This window comes from Mustela putorius, unplaced genomic scaffold, assembly GCF_011764305.1.
Source record: "Mustela putorius furo isolate JIRA1106 unplaced genomic scaffold, ASM1176430v1.1 tig00000275_pilon_pilon_pilon, whole genome shotgun sequence".
Taxonomy (NCBI): domain Eukaryota; kingdom Metazoa; phylum Chordata; class Mammalia; order Carnivora; family Mustelidae; genus Mustela; species Mustela putorius.
This window is the reverse complement of record NW_025421341.1, coordinates 16,752,804-16,771,802: the sequence shown is the minus strand read 5'-3', so window position 1 is coordinate 16,771,802 and position 18,999 is coordinate 16,752,804. Positions and strand designations below refer to the sequence as shown.

At 34.4% G+C, this 18,999-nt stretch overlaps 1 protein-coding gene across 4 annotated transcripts in view; it reads left to right on the top strand.

The window, feature by feature from the left end:
• Window positions 1-18,999, top strand: part of ERBB4 (erb-b2 receptor tyrosine kinase 4) — a 1,164,764-nt gene that overhangs the window by 426,420 nt on the left and 719,345 nt on the right. For all 4 annotated transcript variants that reach the window (XM_004767012.3, XM_004767010.3, XM_004767013.3 and 1 more), the window contains exon 2: window positions 17,157-17,308. In XM_004767012.3, the coding sequence (XP_004767069.1) occupies window positions 17,157-17,308 (152 nt within the window). The remainder of the gene's footprint in view (window positions 1-17,156; window positions 17,309-18,999) is intronic.

Below are 18,999 nucleotides of genomic sequence, written 5' to 3'. Positions count from 1 at the left end.
GTTTATGATGTAATACTGGTTATATTCAACATTCATATGATGCATACTTCTGTTAAACAGATTTTTAAAAAAGCACTTAACTTTTGGGGCACCTGGGTGGCTCATTGGGTTAAGCCTCTGCCTTCGGCTTGGGTCATGATCTCAGGATCCTGGGATCGAGTCCTGCATCAGGCTCTCTGCTCAGCGGGGAGTCTGCTTCCCCCTTCTCTCTCTCTCTGCCTGCCTCTCTGCCTACTTGTGATCTCTCTCTGTCAAATAAATAAATAAAATATTTTTTTTTTTAAAAAAAGCACTTAACTTTTAACAACCTACACTTACTTCATTTATCAGGGATTTGGAGAAAAAATAAAAAAAAGATATTGCTAGAGGTCTATATTCCGATTATATAACTATCCAGTGCTATTTGGCCAAATGTGCTTAAGCACCAATGCTTAATTTCATGATATAGTTTCCATACTGGCAGCAAAGCATGATTCTGGGGAATTTTTCCCATAAAGCTGGACAGTTTCATGAAGACTTCTTCATGAGGTCTTCTTTTTAACATGAGACATTGTGCCATGTGGATATAGCTCTGAATTGAGTCCTGCTTCATTTCTGCCCTTGTTTGAACTTTGTTGCCCTGTTTGACCTTTGTTGAACTTTTTTTTTTTTTAACATTGGTCTGTTTTTTTATCTATATGTATGAACTGGACTTGACAATCTCTAAATATATTTGTGGTTCCAAGATTCTCAGAATCAAAAATAACACTTAGGTTATATGTGAGCTGGGAATTCTAGACAGAATCCCAACACTCCCACAACCACCTACCCATCCATCCATTCATCCACTCATTAAATATTTATGGATAAAGCCCTTGCAAATATGATACATGTGGCAGTGAATGAATAGAATTCCTGACTTCATAGAGTTTACATTCTAAATAAAGACATACAATGAGTGTTATGAAATATAACATTTTTAAGTAGTGCTGTTTGAAGTGCCATGCACTGGCCAATGTTGGTCTATTTCTGCCCCACAAGATAAATTTATAAACTGATAGTAAGCATTTAGACACTTCTATAGATATGTTCAAAGACAAGCAAGGTAGTCCTGTGTCAGACATTAGGAAGTAGACCATTGTGGGAGATAGTATCAGAAAAGTCACAGAGATTCGTATTGTATCAGGACCTTAGGGAACAAGATTAGGACTTTTATTTTACTCTGTTTGACATGAGAAACGCTTGAAGATATTTGAGCAAAGGAGTTAAATGATCAGATTTAAGACTTAAAAGATAGAAAATAGTTTACATCTGACATACAGTAGACTCTAAGGAGACCCACAGAAAAGTAGGAACATCAGGTGGGGGACTATTACAATATTCAGATGTGATGTGGTGATTTGAAGTAGGAATAGTCAGGTGGGGCTGAGAGAGTCAGGGGGAGCCCAAAGGCATTGGGAAGGGAGGGTTGACAGGACCCATGTGTGGCTTAGATTAGCAGTATGGGAAAAGATAGGAGTTGGCTGCCTAGATTGTTACCTCAGTAACTGGGTGAAAGAACTACCATATATTGTGATAAGGAGATTGGAAATTGAAGGAAGTTAGAGGATGGTTGTAGAGAAGCCTTCTAGAAACATTTTTCTAGTGTTCAAGTGGTGGTGGGGGGGGATTTTATCTTTAAAGTTAAATTGTTAAGGTATTTATTCTATATTAGCTCACTTGATTGAGGCCCATTTGTAAGTAAAAATTATTATTCCTAGAAGCATGGCTCTCTTTGCCAATATTTTCTCTATCCAGTGAGGAATAGAAGATAAGAAAGTGAGCCACAAGAGGAGAGCATCAGCAAGCCAGATTTTTCAATTATAAAATTGACTTGTACTTCCCCAGACCATACTCCTTTAAAATTCCTTTATGGTTTTTAAAAACCTAGTATGATATAGAACTTATAACAGCTAAGTCTGTAGCTTTAAATTTTAAAAAGATAATATATCCTCAACATATAAACATTCCAATTTGTGTGGGCATTTTTATTTGACTGAAATATGCACAAATAATTGGGAACAATTGTATGCATCAGCTAACTAGTACTATGCTATTGAATAAGAACTACTGATGAAATCAGAATTGATTTTGACCACTGGCTCTTCCACTAATTAATTTTCTGGTTGCATTGTTTAACTTTCTGAGTCTCAGTTTTTTTTATTTCTAAAACAAAGATGATGATGATCGTGGTGGTGGTGATGTTAATAACTGCTTAATATGATTGCTCTGTGGATTCAATGATAATGTGTATACACTGCATTTAGAAGAATTTCTGGCATTGCTAGTATACAGATGGAAAGGACCCCCACTAATAATTATAATTCCATATTAATATTTTAACATAATATAATTAAAAATAAAGTTAGAAGAGATAAATTTATAATATTGCACAGTTTGTATAAGAACAAACTGTATAGATGTGTGTATAGCTATATCTCTCTACACACATCTATACATACATATATAGAGATAGCCATATAAGCATGCATAAACTTACATATACAATCATGTTTTCCATCAACTCAGGTGGAAATTATTGGTTTTTCACTGAACTTTCCTTTATAGATGGTTAGATAAACATTCTGTTTTTAGAATAATGTACTTTACTACTTTTGGATGATTTAAATAAAAATTTTCAAGAGTACACTAAAAATCAAGATTAACCATGTTTTTCCATGACATGTCAGTGTTTTATAAAATTACAAGATTATTAAAAGTATTGATTTTTAATTAGCAAACACATATAAAATGCTTATAACTATTATTTTTTACTTACAAAAATGCTTATAACTTTCTAAATTTACAAATGACAGATAAATAAAAAAGAAAATAAATGTTGCCCAGGAAACTTCTGATCAGAGAAAAACCATTTTCAACAAATCATTGTATTTCCCTCCCAACTAATATTTTTATATGTGTGCATATACATGTGTGAATATATTCTTAAAAAGTACCTCTGAAGGGGCGCCTGGGTGGCTCAGTGGGTTAAAGCCTCTGCCTTCAGCTCAGGTCACGATCCCAGGGTCCTGGGATTGAGCCTCGCATTGGGCTCTCTGCTCTGTGGGGAGCCTGCTTCCTCCTCTCTCTCTGCCTGCCTCTCTGCCTACTTGTGATCTCTGTCAAATAAATAAATAAAATCTTAAAAAAAAAAAACTATCTCTGAAGAAGAAAAGGTTTTAAGAGGTATTACTTTACTTTTTGAAATCATAACAATAAAAAAAGATAAAATTACATGAAACTTGTCCCCCCCAAAAGTAATCCATTTTAAAAGCAAATTCTGTACTCATTATTTGATTTGTATTGCTTTCTTTATAAGTTATAATAAGATGGTAAATACAGCTGAAAACTAAACACTTGCAAAGAACTTCAACAGAGAATTTATTCTTGGCAGAAAATGTTCGTAGAAACTTGAATTCTGTAATAAAAAGGTACTTATTTATACAATGTATCCTAAAGTGCATATCATTTTTGTCAGGAAGTAAAAATGAATCCTGTTCAGAAAAGGCTACTTCAACTTTAAAAAAAATTAATCAGATTTGTGCTGTGCTATAATAAGATTAAAAATAGAAGTGAATATATATTTGTGTTCCACGTCTATCTCTAGATAAATAGTGATTTAGTTCAAATTTTTTATTTACCTTATAGAAAATATTTTTATACATATGAACTTTGCCATCTATGTAATAAAAATACAAAAACAGAGATGCTGTGCTATCTGCACAGGCTCCCAAAGAGTCATATTAAACTAAACCTGACAATGCAAATATTAAGTGATTTTCAATCTATAATTCAGTTCTTTTCTCCTTTTTCCTGGCTCCATTTTATATAAAGAAAGAAAATCATAGGTCATTCTCTACTTTTAAAATTGCATCTGATGCTATAAAACTTCTATGTCTTAGTGTTGAATGTGATATTTTTGGTACGTGTATTAGCAAATTGCCTCAGATAAACTAAATTAAGGGATTTATAACACACCTCAGCATTTATTCTTTTATTATCATTGCCTGAACACTTCTAACAAAATCACAGCAAGGGAGAAAGAGTTCAAGTGTGTTGTCACTATATAGCAAATATGATACACACACGTGCACACACACACACATACACACATATATCTATATTTATATATTTATATATATATTTATATATTAATATATTATAAAGTATTCACTTAAATGTAAAAGACATTTCTGAGGTCATGTCCAATAATAAAAAGGATTTGTTAAATGTCCCATTAGCTCTTTATGTGTCATATTGAATGATGAGATTCCATTAAAACGTTGAACATTTACTTCAAATCTTATAGATTTTGTTACTTGCTACATTATTATAAAGCCTTATGTAGATATCAAATTTTTAAAAATTAATTTAATTTAATCTTTCCAGCATTATTGAGATATAATTGACATATAATATTGTATAAGTTTAAGATGTACAATATATTGATTTGTTACAATTACATATTGCAAAATAATTACTATCATAGTTTTAGAAAACACCTCCATCATGTCACATAATTACCATTTCTTTTTTTGGAGAGAACATTTAGCAACTTGAAGTATATTATACAATATTATTTACTTCAATCACCCACGCTCTACATTAGTTCCCCAGAACTTATCCATCTTGTCCCTGAGCACTTTGATCAACATCTCCCCACTTCTCCCACCTTCCCCCTAGTAACCCCCTAGACTCTCTGCTGCAGAAAATAGTATGGAACTTTTTCCAAAATTTAAAACTAGAACTATCAAATACTCTAGCAATTCCACATCTGGATCTAAATATATCCAAAGGAAATAAAACAGGATCTTGAACGATGTATCTTTAAATCCAAAGACGAGTAAGACTTTAATGGGAAAATATTCCAAATTAAGTGACTGTCCGTGTAGTGTGTCATGCCCCTTTAACTAATCCATGAGACGGTGAATAAGTAAGGAAGTTACTAGTAACACTAGTAAGGGAATGTCTTCATTAATATCTCAAAACTATAACATCAGATTTCCGAATTAAAATGAAAGAAAAAAATATGACATGTTTATAGAGTTTTTAAGTTATCTAGAATGGGTGTTGGATTGAAAAATAGCCTTAAGTATAATATATAGTGAGAAAAATATGCCTAGCCTCTCTGTGTCAGAGAGTAGTTTCTCTTCGTCCTCTTTGACAAGTGAATGAGGATGTGGGAGGAAATAGAAATGAACCCGAATAGGTGAATAGAATGTTTTAAGTTGTGGTATTTCTTCAGATACAGATGCTACTGAATATTTTGGTAACAACTGTTACAGGGAAAAATCTCCCAGAAAATTTCTCACAAGTGATGTTCACATTTTGTAACACAAAATAGTATGTGGATATGTGTATATAGATACATATATATTTTTCTGCTTCATATTTGGTAGTAGATAAGGTGAGTTTTGATTTTCTGAATCTTATGTATTAGCAGTGATTCAAAATTAGAAAAAATATATTTAATTGCTGTTTAACTAAATTTGCATACTAATATGATTTTCTTTTTTTTTTTTTAAAGATTTATTTATTTATTTATTTGACAGAGAGATCACAAGTAGACAGAGAGGCAGGCAGAGAGAGAGAGAAGCAGGCTCCCTGCTGAGCAGAGAGCCCGAGATGGGACTCGATCCCAGGACCCCGAGATCATGACCCGAGCCGAAGACAGCGGCTTAACCCACTGAGCCACCCAGGCGCTCCCTAATATGATTTTCTAAAACTTTTATTGAGGATCTCTATTACAGTGTAAAATGTTACAAATTTGAGACACAGATCTCATTTCTTTATCCCTTGACACTTAGCCCAAAGCCCCATTTATTATGGCTCCCCAATTAACATTTGTTGAATAATTGCATGGCAGAAGAAATGGATGAATAGCAGGTATTGTCCTAATGATGACTATCTCCTTATCAAACACCTAATTACAATTAGTGTTTGAAGTTGATTACATTGTAAAAATAACCACACAGTGCTCGTCTGAGTCTGTTTTAGAGAGAACAATCTCCTGGAGATTATAGAATCTGGTTTCTAGAAAAACAGATTTGGGGCTATTAGAAAATAGTTTAAAATAAATTGTAAGATGACCTATTTTAATATGTAGTCTATATCCATATCAGATGTTGTGTTGTTTGTTTGTTTGCTTTTGTTTTCTCATCCAGGAAGGTTAGGTGATTAAGAACTGGCTTCTAAAACTTTCAAATGTTTTGTTAGAGGTGATCTTACATTAGACTTTCCATGTAGAATATCTGGAAGATACAGTCAAAAATGTCTGCTGCACCCTACCTCTCACAAGTCTAATATTAGCACACTTTTTTTTTTTTTAAGTCATTGTTTCTTTCTTAGACACACCATTACCTTGAATAAGCAGGTTTGTATGGACGACCCAGGAGAGTGGCATGGACCAGAGCTTTTGTTTATAGTTCTATAGGTTCATCTCTGGAAACAGGCACAAGGACTAGGGTAAAAGTGGGAAGGAAAAGCAGCTTGCATTCTAATGGCAAGCCATGTGTCCTAGCATGGAGTTTATTCCACCCAGTGGAGAAGCATTTTTCTGCATTTGCACAGACATCAGCTCTCATTTGGGGAATGCCTTGAAGGAAGAAGACCCTTAAAAGGGAGCATGTGGGTAACATTGTTACCCACATGTTTTACTCTTGCTATTTTTCAATTTTGCCAACCACTGATTTAGCTTGATTGAATGTCTTTAAGAACACTTACACAGCCAATAAACATTTGCTGATGCAGAGAACAAAAAACAAAGTTTCACTGTGCAATGAGTGCCGTAGAAAGGCCATAGGGCATTTCTTAATGTACATCTTTATCAGTACTTAAGAAACCAGACTTAGTATGTGAGCATAGCTTAGGAACTAGTCTAGTTCCTTCTTTTAAATATTTCTAACAGGAAAGAAAGTCCTGCAAACTCCACTTTAATTGCAATGAATGGCAAAGGTTTCACAGTGATAAGGCATCACAAACGGGCTGGTTTTTATTACACACAAGGGGATGGTCGAAGGCATGATAATCTAGGAAAGAAAGATGGTTGCTAATGTTTACATACTTCGCTCCCACTGGCATTTCACCAGCTTGGAGGTTTGCACTGTCCCTCTTAATCTGAGAGAGTGCATCCAGATTCACAGCAAGACTTCAAGGAGAGCCAGATGATGGGGCAGATGGCGGATGACTAATTTGGCAAGGCTTGATGAGTGGAAATTGTTTGCTTTAATTGCTTGTCAAGTCCAGTACCTACATTAAAGTTAAGGACCCAGCACTTCCACAGAAAATGAAATACTACAAAGTAAATAAGAAGGATTCTGTGTAGGGGACTGAGAAGGGGTGGGAAGAATGATTAAAAAGTGCTGGGAGAGATTTGTGACAAGACAGTGGTAAGGGGAATATTATTTTATCCAAGAATAAATGACATGAATGCAATTTCTAAATCTATAAAGTTTTTCTATTATTTTTTTCAGCTCTCAATGTAGGAATTTTATGAGATGTAATTTAAGAAAAAATACAGTAAAATATTTAAAGACAGGAAAATGATGAAGAACAGAAACTAAGAATTATATACAAGTAGTTACAAGTCAGCTTTTGATGATGCATATAATGCATTTAAAATAATTTGTAATTATTTTAATTTTACTAGGCTAATTTTTGAAATATAAATTGGAAAAATGGACATATTATAAGAATAACCTATTGGAAAAACTGAATTAGAGTAGACTTACATACAAGACATTTTCATAAGCAGGAGAGACAATCATGTAAAATTTTTATATCTGTCACTTTTTCATTATCACCAATGAGGTGGTTTCTTTTGCAACATAATTTAGTAGTTTAAACATCTTTGAGGGCATTTGAAGACTACTGTAGGTAAACAAATGAGGTAAAAGTGTATCAGTTAAATTTTAGATGAATCAACACATAGCAGTATATGTAGTCTGCAGACTTTCTTTCTGTGCTATAGAATGCCTGTCTTTCCTTGCTACAACTCTATTAGTGAAGGTCTACAATGCCAAATGCCTTTTCATTTGGCTCAAGTATCATTTAGAAAATATTTTCATTAAATTCAGCAGTTTCTCTGTTTTGTTACTTTGGGAGTCAGTAAAATACCGGTAGAAAACGGATTCAGAGAATACACCATAGGAATTTTTTTTTTTTAAGGTACCACATTTTTACTTTGAAAAATATTTTATTTCCAGCTTATATAATGTAAGTTACAAATCACATTTCCTATTTTGGCAATAATTTTTCCATACCTTTAAAGTTAATTATAAGCAATATAAAATTTCAGAAAAATAAACCCATTTTCTTGATTATTTGGGAGCATATTTATTCATAAAAGGAGCAAAGCATAAAATACCTGGAAAACAATCTAATAAAAATGTTTTATTACATTATACAGGAACATATTTAAGCCAACTTGAGTGTGTGTGTGTGTGTGTGTGTGTGTGTTTTTTACTTTATACTCAATAAAATTTAAGTTTTAACTGTAGAGATCTAGGTAATCACCACCATGGTCAGTGTGCAGAATTGTTCTGCCATCTCCCAAATTTCCCTACTTTTGTCAGACCTTCACTCTCCCTCCTCCTCATTCCCCAGCAACCACTGATCTGTTCTTCCTTGTAGGAGAACATTTTGTGTTACCAAATGATGTTGCAATAGAAACATATGTAGCCTTTTAGATTCTATGTAGCCTTTTGAGTCTTGCTTCTTTCAGTCAGTATAACACCTTGAAAAATTTTCCACGTTGGTATATCAATCATCTGTCCATTTTGTTGCTGAATAGATATTCATGGAATATATATTTCATTTCACCCATTGGAAGACTTTTGAGTTGTTTCCACTTTTTTGTGAATTTGAGTAGAGTGCCTATAAATATTCACATACAAATTTTTCTCTCCTTGTATTAATAGCATTCTTTTCTCTACCCGACTTTAAGATCACAGCCTGTAATTCATGTAAAACACAAAATCTGTGTTAATCGACTGTTGATATTGTCAGTAAGGCTTTCAGTCAACTCTAGGCTATTTCCTAGTTAAGTTTTGGGAGAGACAAAAGTTAATAAGAGGATTTTTGACTGCATGAGGAGTCAGTGCCCACATTGTTCAGGCTCCACAATACTCTTATCAACTGCTATAAATTAAAAAGATTTCCTCCTCAGGGGCCATTAACTTGCTAGAGCAGCTCACAAAAGTCAGAGAAACATTTTACTTATAGGTTAGCAGTTTGTTATAAAAGGTTATAAGTCAGGAATAACCAGATAGAAGAGATGTGCAGGGCAAGGTATGGGGAAAGCCTGGGGGCATCCAAGTTCTCCTGGAGCATCAATACATGTTCACTGTTAACTTTAAAAACAAAACTGCCGGTTATTTTACTAGCAAAATTGGATTTATTTGGGAATAGCTGAGAATTGCAATCTAGGACAAGCAGGTTGCTGCAAAAATATGCGTAAATCCCCCCATATATGTGAACATAATTTTTATGTGGACATAATTGTTCATTTATCTAGGGACCTACAAGTGGAATTGCTGGGTCATTTGATAAGTGTATGTTTAATTTCTAAGTTGTAAAATGTCGCCACAATGTGACCTCCTCAAGAGCATCCAATGAATTCAACCCTTTATAGTATAGAGTAGATTTTAAATAAGTATTTTAGAAATAAATTCAATCACAGAATTTTTGAGCTGGGAGAACACATAAAGATATCTTCTTTGAGAGAAAATTGGAACTGATGAAAACAGAGTAATTGTTCAAGTTTGTTCATGGCTAGAAAGTGCTGGAGCATTGGAGTCCCAACCTCTACTTTCTTTGTCCAGTGCTCATTTCTTTAGATGAGGCTGGTTGAGTACATCACCATGCAAGACTTATATTTTAATTTACTTTAACATATTGCATAATGCCCACATATAATATACTGAATATTTGAATAGATGGCAATAGCTAACATTGAGCTCTGTCATGAGTCCAACATTGTGCCAAACAAGTTACACGTAGAGACTGATTTAATCCTCACACTACTGCCTATTAGGTAGTGGTTGTTATTATGTCCACTTTACAAGAAGAAATAGATTACATTGCAGGCCAGTGATTGAGCTAGATTTTATGCTGGGCGTCTGGCCCTGTGTTCTTAACCTCTAAAGCTGAGTTTATCATTAAAAATACTTAGTACAGGGGTACCTGGGTGGCTCAGTGGGTTAAACCTCTGCCTTCGGCTCAGGTCATGATCTCAGGGTCCTGGGATCGAGCCCCACATCGGGCTCCCTGCTCAGCGGGGAGCCTGCTCACCCCCAGCCCCCGCCTGCCTCTCTGTCTACTTATGATCTCTCTATCTCTGTCTGTTAAATAAATCAATAAAATATTTTTAAAAAATACTTAGTACAAATCCTACTTTGTAGGTAAAGAAACAGAGACTCTGGAAAGTTACTTGCCCAAGTTCAACATTCAATTTTTAAAAAATGGAAAAACCAACATATTTGATCCTGGCTCAGTTACGGTGCTTAGTGACCCCGAAGTGCATTCATTTACTCAACAAATATTGACTGAAAGTACCCTATGTGCCTGCTCTTTTGTGTGTCAAGCAGAAAGGGGATTGCCTTCTTCACAGCTTGCGTTGTAATGTAGAGACATACAATCAACAAGTAAACAAGCAAAATATATAATGCAATTTCAGATAGCAGTAAAACAAAAATGGAGAAGGCAAAGAAGACAGAGCATGATGTATGAGAACGGGCTACTTATTTTAGATATGGTGGTCAGACCAGGCTATGTTGTAGGAGTGACATCTGAGCAAAGACCTGAATACAGGTTCTTACAGGCCATGATGGAAGTTTGGATTTTATAATAAGTATGACTAGAAGCCAATGAGTGTTTTCAGTAGGAGACTGATGTGAATGATTTATGTTTTTAAAAAGATCATTCTGGACCCTGTGTGGAGAATAAATTAATCAGGACATGTAGGGAATCCAGGAAATCAGAAAAGAGCTTACTGTCAAAGTCCAGGGAAGAGATGAGAGTGACTTGTATTAAATGACTATAATAATGGAAGTGGCAAATTTGGCTTCATTTGTAGATATATTTTGAACGTAGGGCTGCCAAAACTTGCAATCACTATGTAACTTTAATAGCACTCAATAATAGTCTCCAAAAATGTTGGCTACTTCTTACATGCTTTTAAAATATTTTATTTTTTGAGATTTACTATAGCTCCAGATTTTTAAATTCCCAACAACGTGCATTAATCTAAAATGTATTTATTATGTTAATGCTTCTGAAAAGGAAAGTACTTCTTATCATTAAATCAGATAGACAAATTAGAAAATTTATTGGTCATCACATATATATTTTTTAATGCAGACAGTCCCTCGATCATGCCCACACAATGTATGGCATATGTGTATTGCTTATTGATTTCTTTTTACTATGTACATTGTATAGCCTCGTTTAATCAATATATACATTTTTCCATGATACTAGGTCAATAGTAGATGCTGAATAAGTAATTACTTTCTTAATTCATATCTCATATAGGCATTCGATTAGAAAGTTATGCAAACAATTGATTCATTGATTGATTGCTTTTACCCTCCTGTCTATCTTATGTAGAAAATAGAGGGCCAGTTTCCACAGGTGTAACAAGCCTGGAGGCAGTAATCCATTTTTAGTATTAATATGGATATTGTTATTATTTTGTCATTTTGCTTCTAATGTATTTTCCCCATGAATCAAACAGATAATTATGTGAACCTGCCTTTGTGTGTTTTACAAGATCCTAATTATGTTCCTAATTTTTTACTGAAGGAGGATTATGTAGTTCACTCACTGTGAGAAATAAATCTTAAGTCAAGAGGAATAAAAAGCCCATGTTTGCAACTCTAGCTACATTTGTAGCAGAATCAATACCAAATAGAATAATTGGTGATTTCATTAAGGCCTCACATACAGCTTTATTGCTGGAGTTTCTGTTGGAATGAAAACTCCAGGAAGCCCATGTAAATTCAGGATTTCTGAAGCTTGAAGTATTATAGGTTTATAGTTTAAGGACTTCATAAAAGCGTTTGGCAGAGCGGACTGAATTTTGTTAAACTTGTTTTGGCTGGTAAGGAAGATTTTTTCAATTCTATTTGATAAACAAGTTTGTGAAATCAATGAAACTTGATGGTTTAAGGATTGTCTTGTATGCATTGCCTGATGATAAAATCGATTGGCAAATAGAAGTTGTGAGGTTTCATTCAGTGAAGGCTTCATGACGAGAAATACAAATGATTTTTATGCATCCATCCAAACTAGTTCTCTTAAAATCAAGTCTGTCTTTCAAGATGAAAGTTATGAAGAGTATACTAGTCATTATAAATAGCAGTTTGAATCAAAAATAAATATATAGAAAAGCCTTCCTGAGACAAAAATTTCCTTAAATAGAACTGTGTGCAGTAAAAACTCCAAAGACCAAGATGTTTGGAGAATAGAGTATTCTAATTAATCAGATTTTCTGTTTATTGGAGGATTTTTTTGTTGTTGAAAAATATTTCTAAACATACTCATTTCAATTTTATGTTTTCATACGGTATGTACAAAACACAGCTGATCACTTATCAAACAACGGGAACTTTTCTGAATTGAGAGTCATTTTCCAAATACTAGTTATAATTGTTTTTATAACAAGTGAATGCATATTAGTAAATGATAATTTATTGCAAACCCCTGTGCTATATAACTCAGCAAATACAAAAAACAACTAATAAATTGTATTTCTCTAAAAAGAGTTTATAGCCTTTGTGGATTTTTTGCACAGAGATTTTGTGGATTTTGCACAGAGATTATTATAATAGTAGTTAATAATTAATTATAGTAATAATAATAAAATTTCATAGTATGTACTTTTTTCATATATGCAGGATAAGAAACATGGAAAAAATTTAGTTATTACTGTATATGAAGAAATGTTTCTTCCAAAATCTGTGTAAGTTTCTATAGAAAAGGTCAGAATACCTAAATATTTTAGAAAACTTTCCATTTGGATGTTTGCATATTGATTTTTACATATTGATATTAAAGTACAGGTTTTATTTCCAGTTGAAAGAAACTTGTACAACATAAGTTGTATATAAATTTCAATTTGGCATTGTATATATTTTAGAAATAGTTTATTAATCAATCTATAATTTCCCCATGAGTAGCTGTATTAAAATATAAGCTCGTTCTCATTGGAATTTAAAATAATTGAAATCTATATTTCATAAACCCATATCATAATTCCTTTTCTCAACAGACATTTTACAAATTTGTAAAGATTTTGTTATAATTTTGCTAGGAGCAATAAAATACAGATTGTGGATTAAGAGTGTTTCCTAGAGAGTCTCTACGGTATATTGGAGAAAAAGAAAAAGCTGGCCTTTGACTGGCCAATAAGGATCATGTACATGAGTCAGTCACATCTTATTTTCCTGCTTCTGTTGAATAATATTGCACTTATCAATAGAGATTTATTTTTTCTTAATGTTTATTCATTTCAGGAAGTGAACCTCCCACAGAATCAGCAAAACGTTCAATGATCAAGAATTATTTTATAGTTCCTTCAGAAACAGACTCTTTTAACTATAGAGAACAAACTGATGGTTACCAGAGGGGAGGCGTGTGAGGGGGATGGGTGAAGTAGGTGATGGGGTTTAGGGCCCTTGTAGAGGCACTTGGGTAGCTCAGTTTGTTAGGCACCTGACTCTTGATTTCGGCTCAGATCATGATCTCAGGGTTGTGAGATCCAGCCCTGCATTAAGCTCTGTGATGGGCGAAGAGCCTACTTGAGATTCTCTCTTTCTCACTCCCTCTCTCCCTTTTCCTCTGCCCTCCACAACACTTACACAGGGGTGAGTGTCTCTAAAAAAAAGAAAAGAAAGAAAAAAACCAAACAGGTGGGCACATCTTGGGATGAGCACTGGTTGTTTGTTGTATGTAAGTGTTGAATCACTAAATTCTACGCCTGAAACTAATGTTACACTGTATGTTAACTAAATGAAATGTAAATAAAAACTAAAAACAAAAAACAAAAAAAAGAAGAAGAAGAAAATGATTTTGTAATTTCATTCCAAACTGAAGTTAGTCAAGAAACCAGATAAAACAGTAAAAATTACTTAAGGTCAAAAGCGTGTAACTTAACTAGAATTTAATCCTTCCTATGTATAATATGTTAACAGCTATAATCAAAATTCACCATTATCTTCATGTTAATGATAATAAATCAATGTAAAACCTTAATTGTTTGAAAACCCTGGCTCCTTTTAGCTCATTTTTCAGCAAATATCTAAGGTGTGTCCCTGGGTCTTATGGTCTAAGATGGTGGTTCCAGGTTTAGCCATCCTATCCGCATTCCAGGCAGCAGATTGGAGGAAGGTGTAAAGAAAAGAGGCAAAGTCGCCTCCAACCATGTTTTAAATGAACTTCTAGCTAAGGGTCATATAGTATTACCTCCAAGGCAAGCAATGAAATGAAATCTTTATTTGGGGTGGCCACATGCCCGGCTAAAGGTTGAGTAGTTTATTCCTCTGAAGGAAGAGGAGACGGATATGGAGGATTCCAGAAGTCTTTACCCCCATCCCTAGCACTCTACAAAACTGCATTCTCAGTGGCAACAAATGAGCTTCAGCATGGTGTGTGAGAGACTTGGCACTCAGAAGGTGGGGAAGTAGCTTGGAAGTGATAAGCTGACAGGACCCTGGAGAGAGGAAATGATTTTTTTTCAAGATTTTATTTATTTATTTGAGAGAGAATGAGAGAGAAGGAGAACCCACAAGCTGGGACAAAGGGAGAGGGAGAAGGAGAAAAGGGAGAAATTATAATAAAGTCATAAAGAGTTATATGTTAGGCACACAGAAATGTGCCTCCCATTGAAAAGGGAGCCTAATGGGGGGCTCAATCCCAGGCCTCTGAGATCATGACCTGAGCTAAAAGCAGATACTTAACTGACTGAGCCACCCAGGCGCCCCTGAGAGGAAATGATTTTTAACATTTCTTTATATGTTAGATTTCAGAAACAGTCTAAAGATTATGAATTGGTTTTCTAGAACTGCTATTAACAAAGTACCACAAACCATAAAGCAACAGTAATGTATTCTTTCATAGTTCTGGAGGCTAAATGTTCAATATCAAGGTATCAGCAGGGCCTCTGAGATGGGCAGCATCTTCCTAGCTCTAGGGATGCCATCAATTCTTGACATTCCATGATGTGCAGCCACATCTCATTCCCATCTTTCCCTCTATAGTTACACGTTGCTTTTGAGTCCCCCCCCCCACCATGTGTCTTTGTATCCGCACGCTATTTTCCTCTCTTCGATTTAAGACTTACCCTACTGTCTTCATCTTAACTTAAAGACCCTGTTTCCAAACAAGGTCATAGTCATAGATACCAGGGGTTTAACCTTCAATACATCTTTCAGAAAAAGACACAATTCCACTTCTAAAAGAATATTTCTAGAAAATATACTGTTTGATGAACTAGACATCCAGACAGGGAAAGATTATGGTTTTTTCATTTGTTTGTTTGCCTTAGCACTGTAGTCAAAGGTCTACATTATTCTTCAAGACTTCTAGATTTAGGTTTTTGTTATTTTTGATGTGTCAGGAGGCAACAACAGTTGTCAAGATGGTCTTAATTGGGAACCTGGGTGGCTTAGTTGGTTAAGCCTTTGCCTTCGGCTTGGGTCATGATCATGGGGTCCTGTGATCGAGTCCCACATCAGGCACCCTGCTCGCCAGGGAGTCTAGATCTCTCTCTACCTCCCACTCCCCTTGCTTGTGCTCTCTCTCTCTGTAGAATAAATAAATAAAATCTTTAAAAAAAATGGTCTTAACTATTGGAAAGTATCCATCTATATATATTTTTTTCCTTTGTGTATGGAAACTTGTTTGCTTGAAACCCATTCCCTTTAATACAGCCAAGGCATTATGACTTGTCCTTTCTGTGTGCCTGACATATACCTGTTCATGGCTTTATTACACGGCTGTGTTCTTCAAAGTTTACACTTTATATCTTGCCTTAATTTGGCTATATTATATAACTTACTCAGAAGTAAGTTGCTAAGAAGATTATTTCACACTCATTTCCTTTTCAACTTTCCATAGTATTATTATAAGATTCATAATGTAGTTTTTTTTCAGTCTACTAAAGATTAGAGTTGGTGCATTAAATGATAAAGATCTTGTACAGGCAGATACAGAAACCATAAGAAGTAATAACCAAAACACTAACTTCTGGAAGACAAATATCAACACAGAAAATAAAGAACACCTGTGTGTACACTTGGTGCTTGGGTGTGAACAGACTCCAGATCCATGCTATCAAAGAAGACCCACTGAGATCCTTTACTATCAGTCCATTATACCTTAGAATACTTATGAGTATACAGAGGGAAGATCCAGTTGATATCAATCACAGCTCATATTTTGTAACATGTTCTGTTTCTAGTATATGTTTAAAATGTATGGGCTACAAATGTGATCGCTTTAATTTTTACTCTTTGCTCTGTTTCTTTAGAATCTGTGCCGCCTTAGTCTCTGTGTTTCATCCATGCAACTTAGGAATATAAAACCATGATATCATTTATATGTCTTACCTAAAGAAGCTGAACTCATAGAAACAGAGAGTAAAGTGGTGGCTACCAGAGCTCAGGGGTGAGAAAAATGGGGAGATGCTGACCAAGACAGACTTCCAGTTATAAGATGAATAATTTCCAAGGATCTAACTTATAGCATGGTGACTGTAATTAACAACACTATATTATATACCTGAAAGTTGGTAACATAGTATATCTTAAATGTCATTACAGAAAAGAAAGAGTGATTGTGGGACATGATAAAGATGTTAGCTAATGCTATTATGGTTTTAATCCTTTTAAAATATATAAGTGTATCATATACATCATATTCCTTGAATTTATGCACTGTTATGTCTCATATGATATAGTGGGGGAAACAAAAAGGGAAGATATTATATCTGTGTGATTTATGGGTATAATGGCATGAAAAATATTTTAATTTGGGGAAACAGAATAGAGTGTGGGGGATAGAGTGTTGAGAGAGATATTGTCATTGTGCATGTCATGGAGAGGTTATATAACTTCCTCTGTATCTTCTTTTCTTGGCAGTGTGTGCAGGAACAGAGAACAAGCTGAGCTCTCTCTCGGACCTGGAGCAGCAGTATCGAGCCTTGCGCAAATACTATGAGAACTGTGAGGTGGTCATGGGCAACCTGGAGATAACCAGCATCGAGCACAACCGGGACCTCTCCTTTCTGCGGGTAAGGCTGTCTCTTTCTTTCTCTTCTCTTCTCTGTGAGTGGACAGTAGTGTCACAATGCATGAAGACAGACCAGCTTGCTTGTATTTGATGGTGATAGTCTTCTGCCTGGCAGGGACCATGACTGTGGGCACGCCCAGGAAAAGAACAAGAGTAACAGTACCATCATAACTGACACCCTAGGTTCAGAGCAGTTACTGTTACTCTAAGATTGATGAAAGGTTTTGTCAGCCTACGGTGCATGATATCTAGCAAGTCTGCTTTTTTCTGAATTGCAGTCAAAAGGAAAACTGTTAGGCTGGAGACTAGGAGAGTCAGAGGACCAATCAGATAAGAATTGGTAACTTTAGTAATCTCACTTCCTGTCCTTTTTCTGTCACTTTGGAAATTTCAGACTACTCCATATTACCATAATAAGATTAGAACTGTTATCTGTAGAAGAAAAATGACATCTGTTTTTGAAAACCTACAAATTAGTTAAATTAGACACAGGGAATTACAAGTACTTAGGTAGGTTGATATATGCTTGCATATAAATGCATATGTATGTATATAAAGTTACTCAGAGACAACCAGTCCTTTTGCAAACTTGTTTTGGCTCTCATTTACATCCTCAGTCTGTTAAACAGACTATCAGAGCTTTGTGCCTTCAGTTTCTTATATTTTGCTTTACCAGAGTAGGAAAGAGAAAAATCTGAACTTCAAAGAGGTATGGTGTTCTGCATACCTATGAATTTATTCTTTATGTAAGAACTAACAAGATATATTTTAAATAACAGCATCCCTATAATATATTTGATCTTTTCAGTAGTATTTACACATTTCATAGGAGTACCGTCTTGTGTAAATCAAGACAAAAGTGTTTCAAATACTGATACAGTAAGCTGTTTGGGATATAGTGAATTATTTAAAGAATTATAATTATTTAAATAATTCTGTACTTGGATAAGTAGAAAAACAAGGCAATGATTTTTAAATGCTTTAAATTTATGTAACAAATATATACAGAAGAGCAACAACGTCAGAAAATAAACCACCTCAAAACTTAAGTAACACTATGAAGCTTCCAATGCCTGTTTATAAAGTGACTGTCATACTAGGATCAGTAGAGGGACGGAAGGTGTGTCCATATTCCGTTGCCTGATTATCAGAGCTCTGGTTCTGTGGGTTATATGTCAAAAATTTTAATAATTATGATATTTAGTTATGGCATTTTTGTTTATCAAAAGTAAATAGTAAAACTTATCAAAGTTCTAGAATAAGAGAGCCTTAGAAGAGCTTAACATTTTTGTTTTTTTCTTTTTTGGACTATTGTTTCAAGAAGAGAATATTTGTAAGCTATCCTAGAATAGCCACTTCAAAGGAATGCATCATTAGTTATTAAAATTGGTTTACAAGCTTCTAACCCATGTTGATTATTTTCAGATAGATTTTATTCTCCAACATCAAAATAAGATTTTGATGGCATATGAGCTGATTTGGTTAGAAATGCCAAGAAGTTCAATGATGTTACAGAAAAGGAAAATTGAGATCTGAATTCTGAATCAGGGAAAAGAAATAAGTTAAATAGTTATTCAATCGGAATAATATGAGAAAATTTTAAAAGGCAATCTAAGATCTTTGTTTTTCTTCTTGTGTTTTCTTGACTTTGTTTGCCGTATATGGAATGAGATTCCACTGGCTTAACAAAAT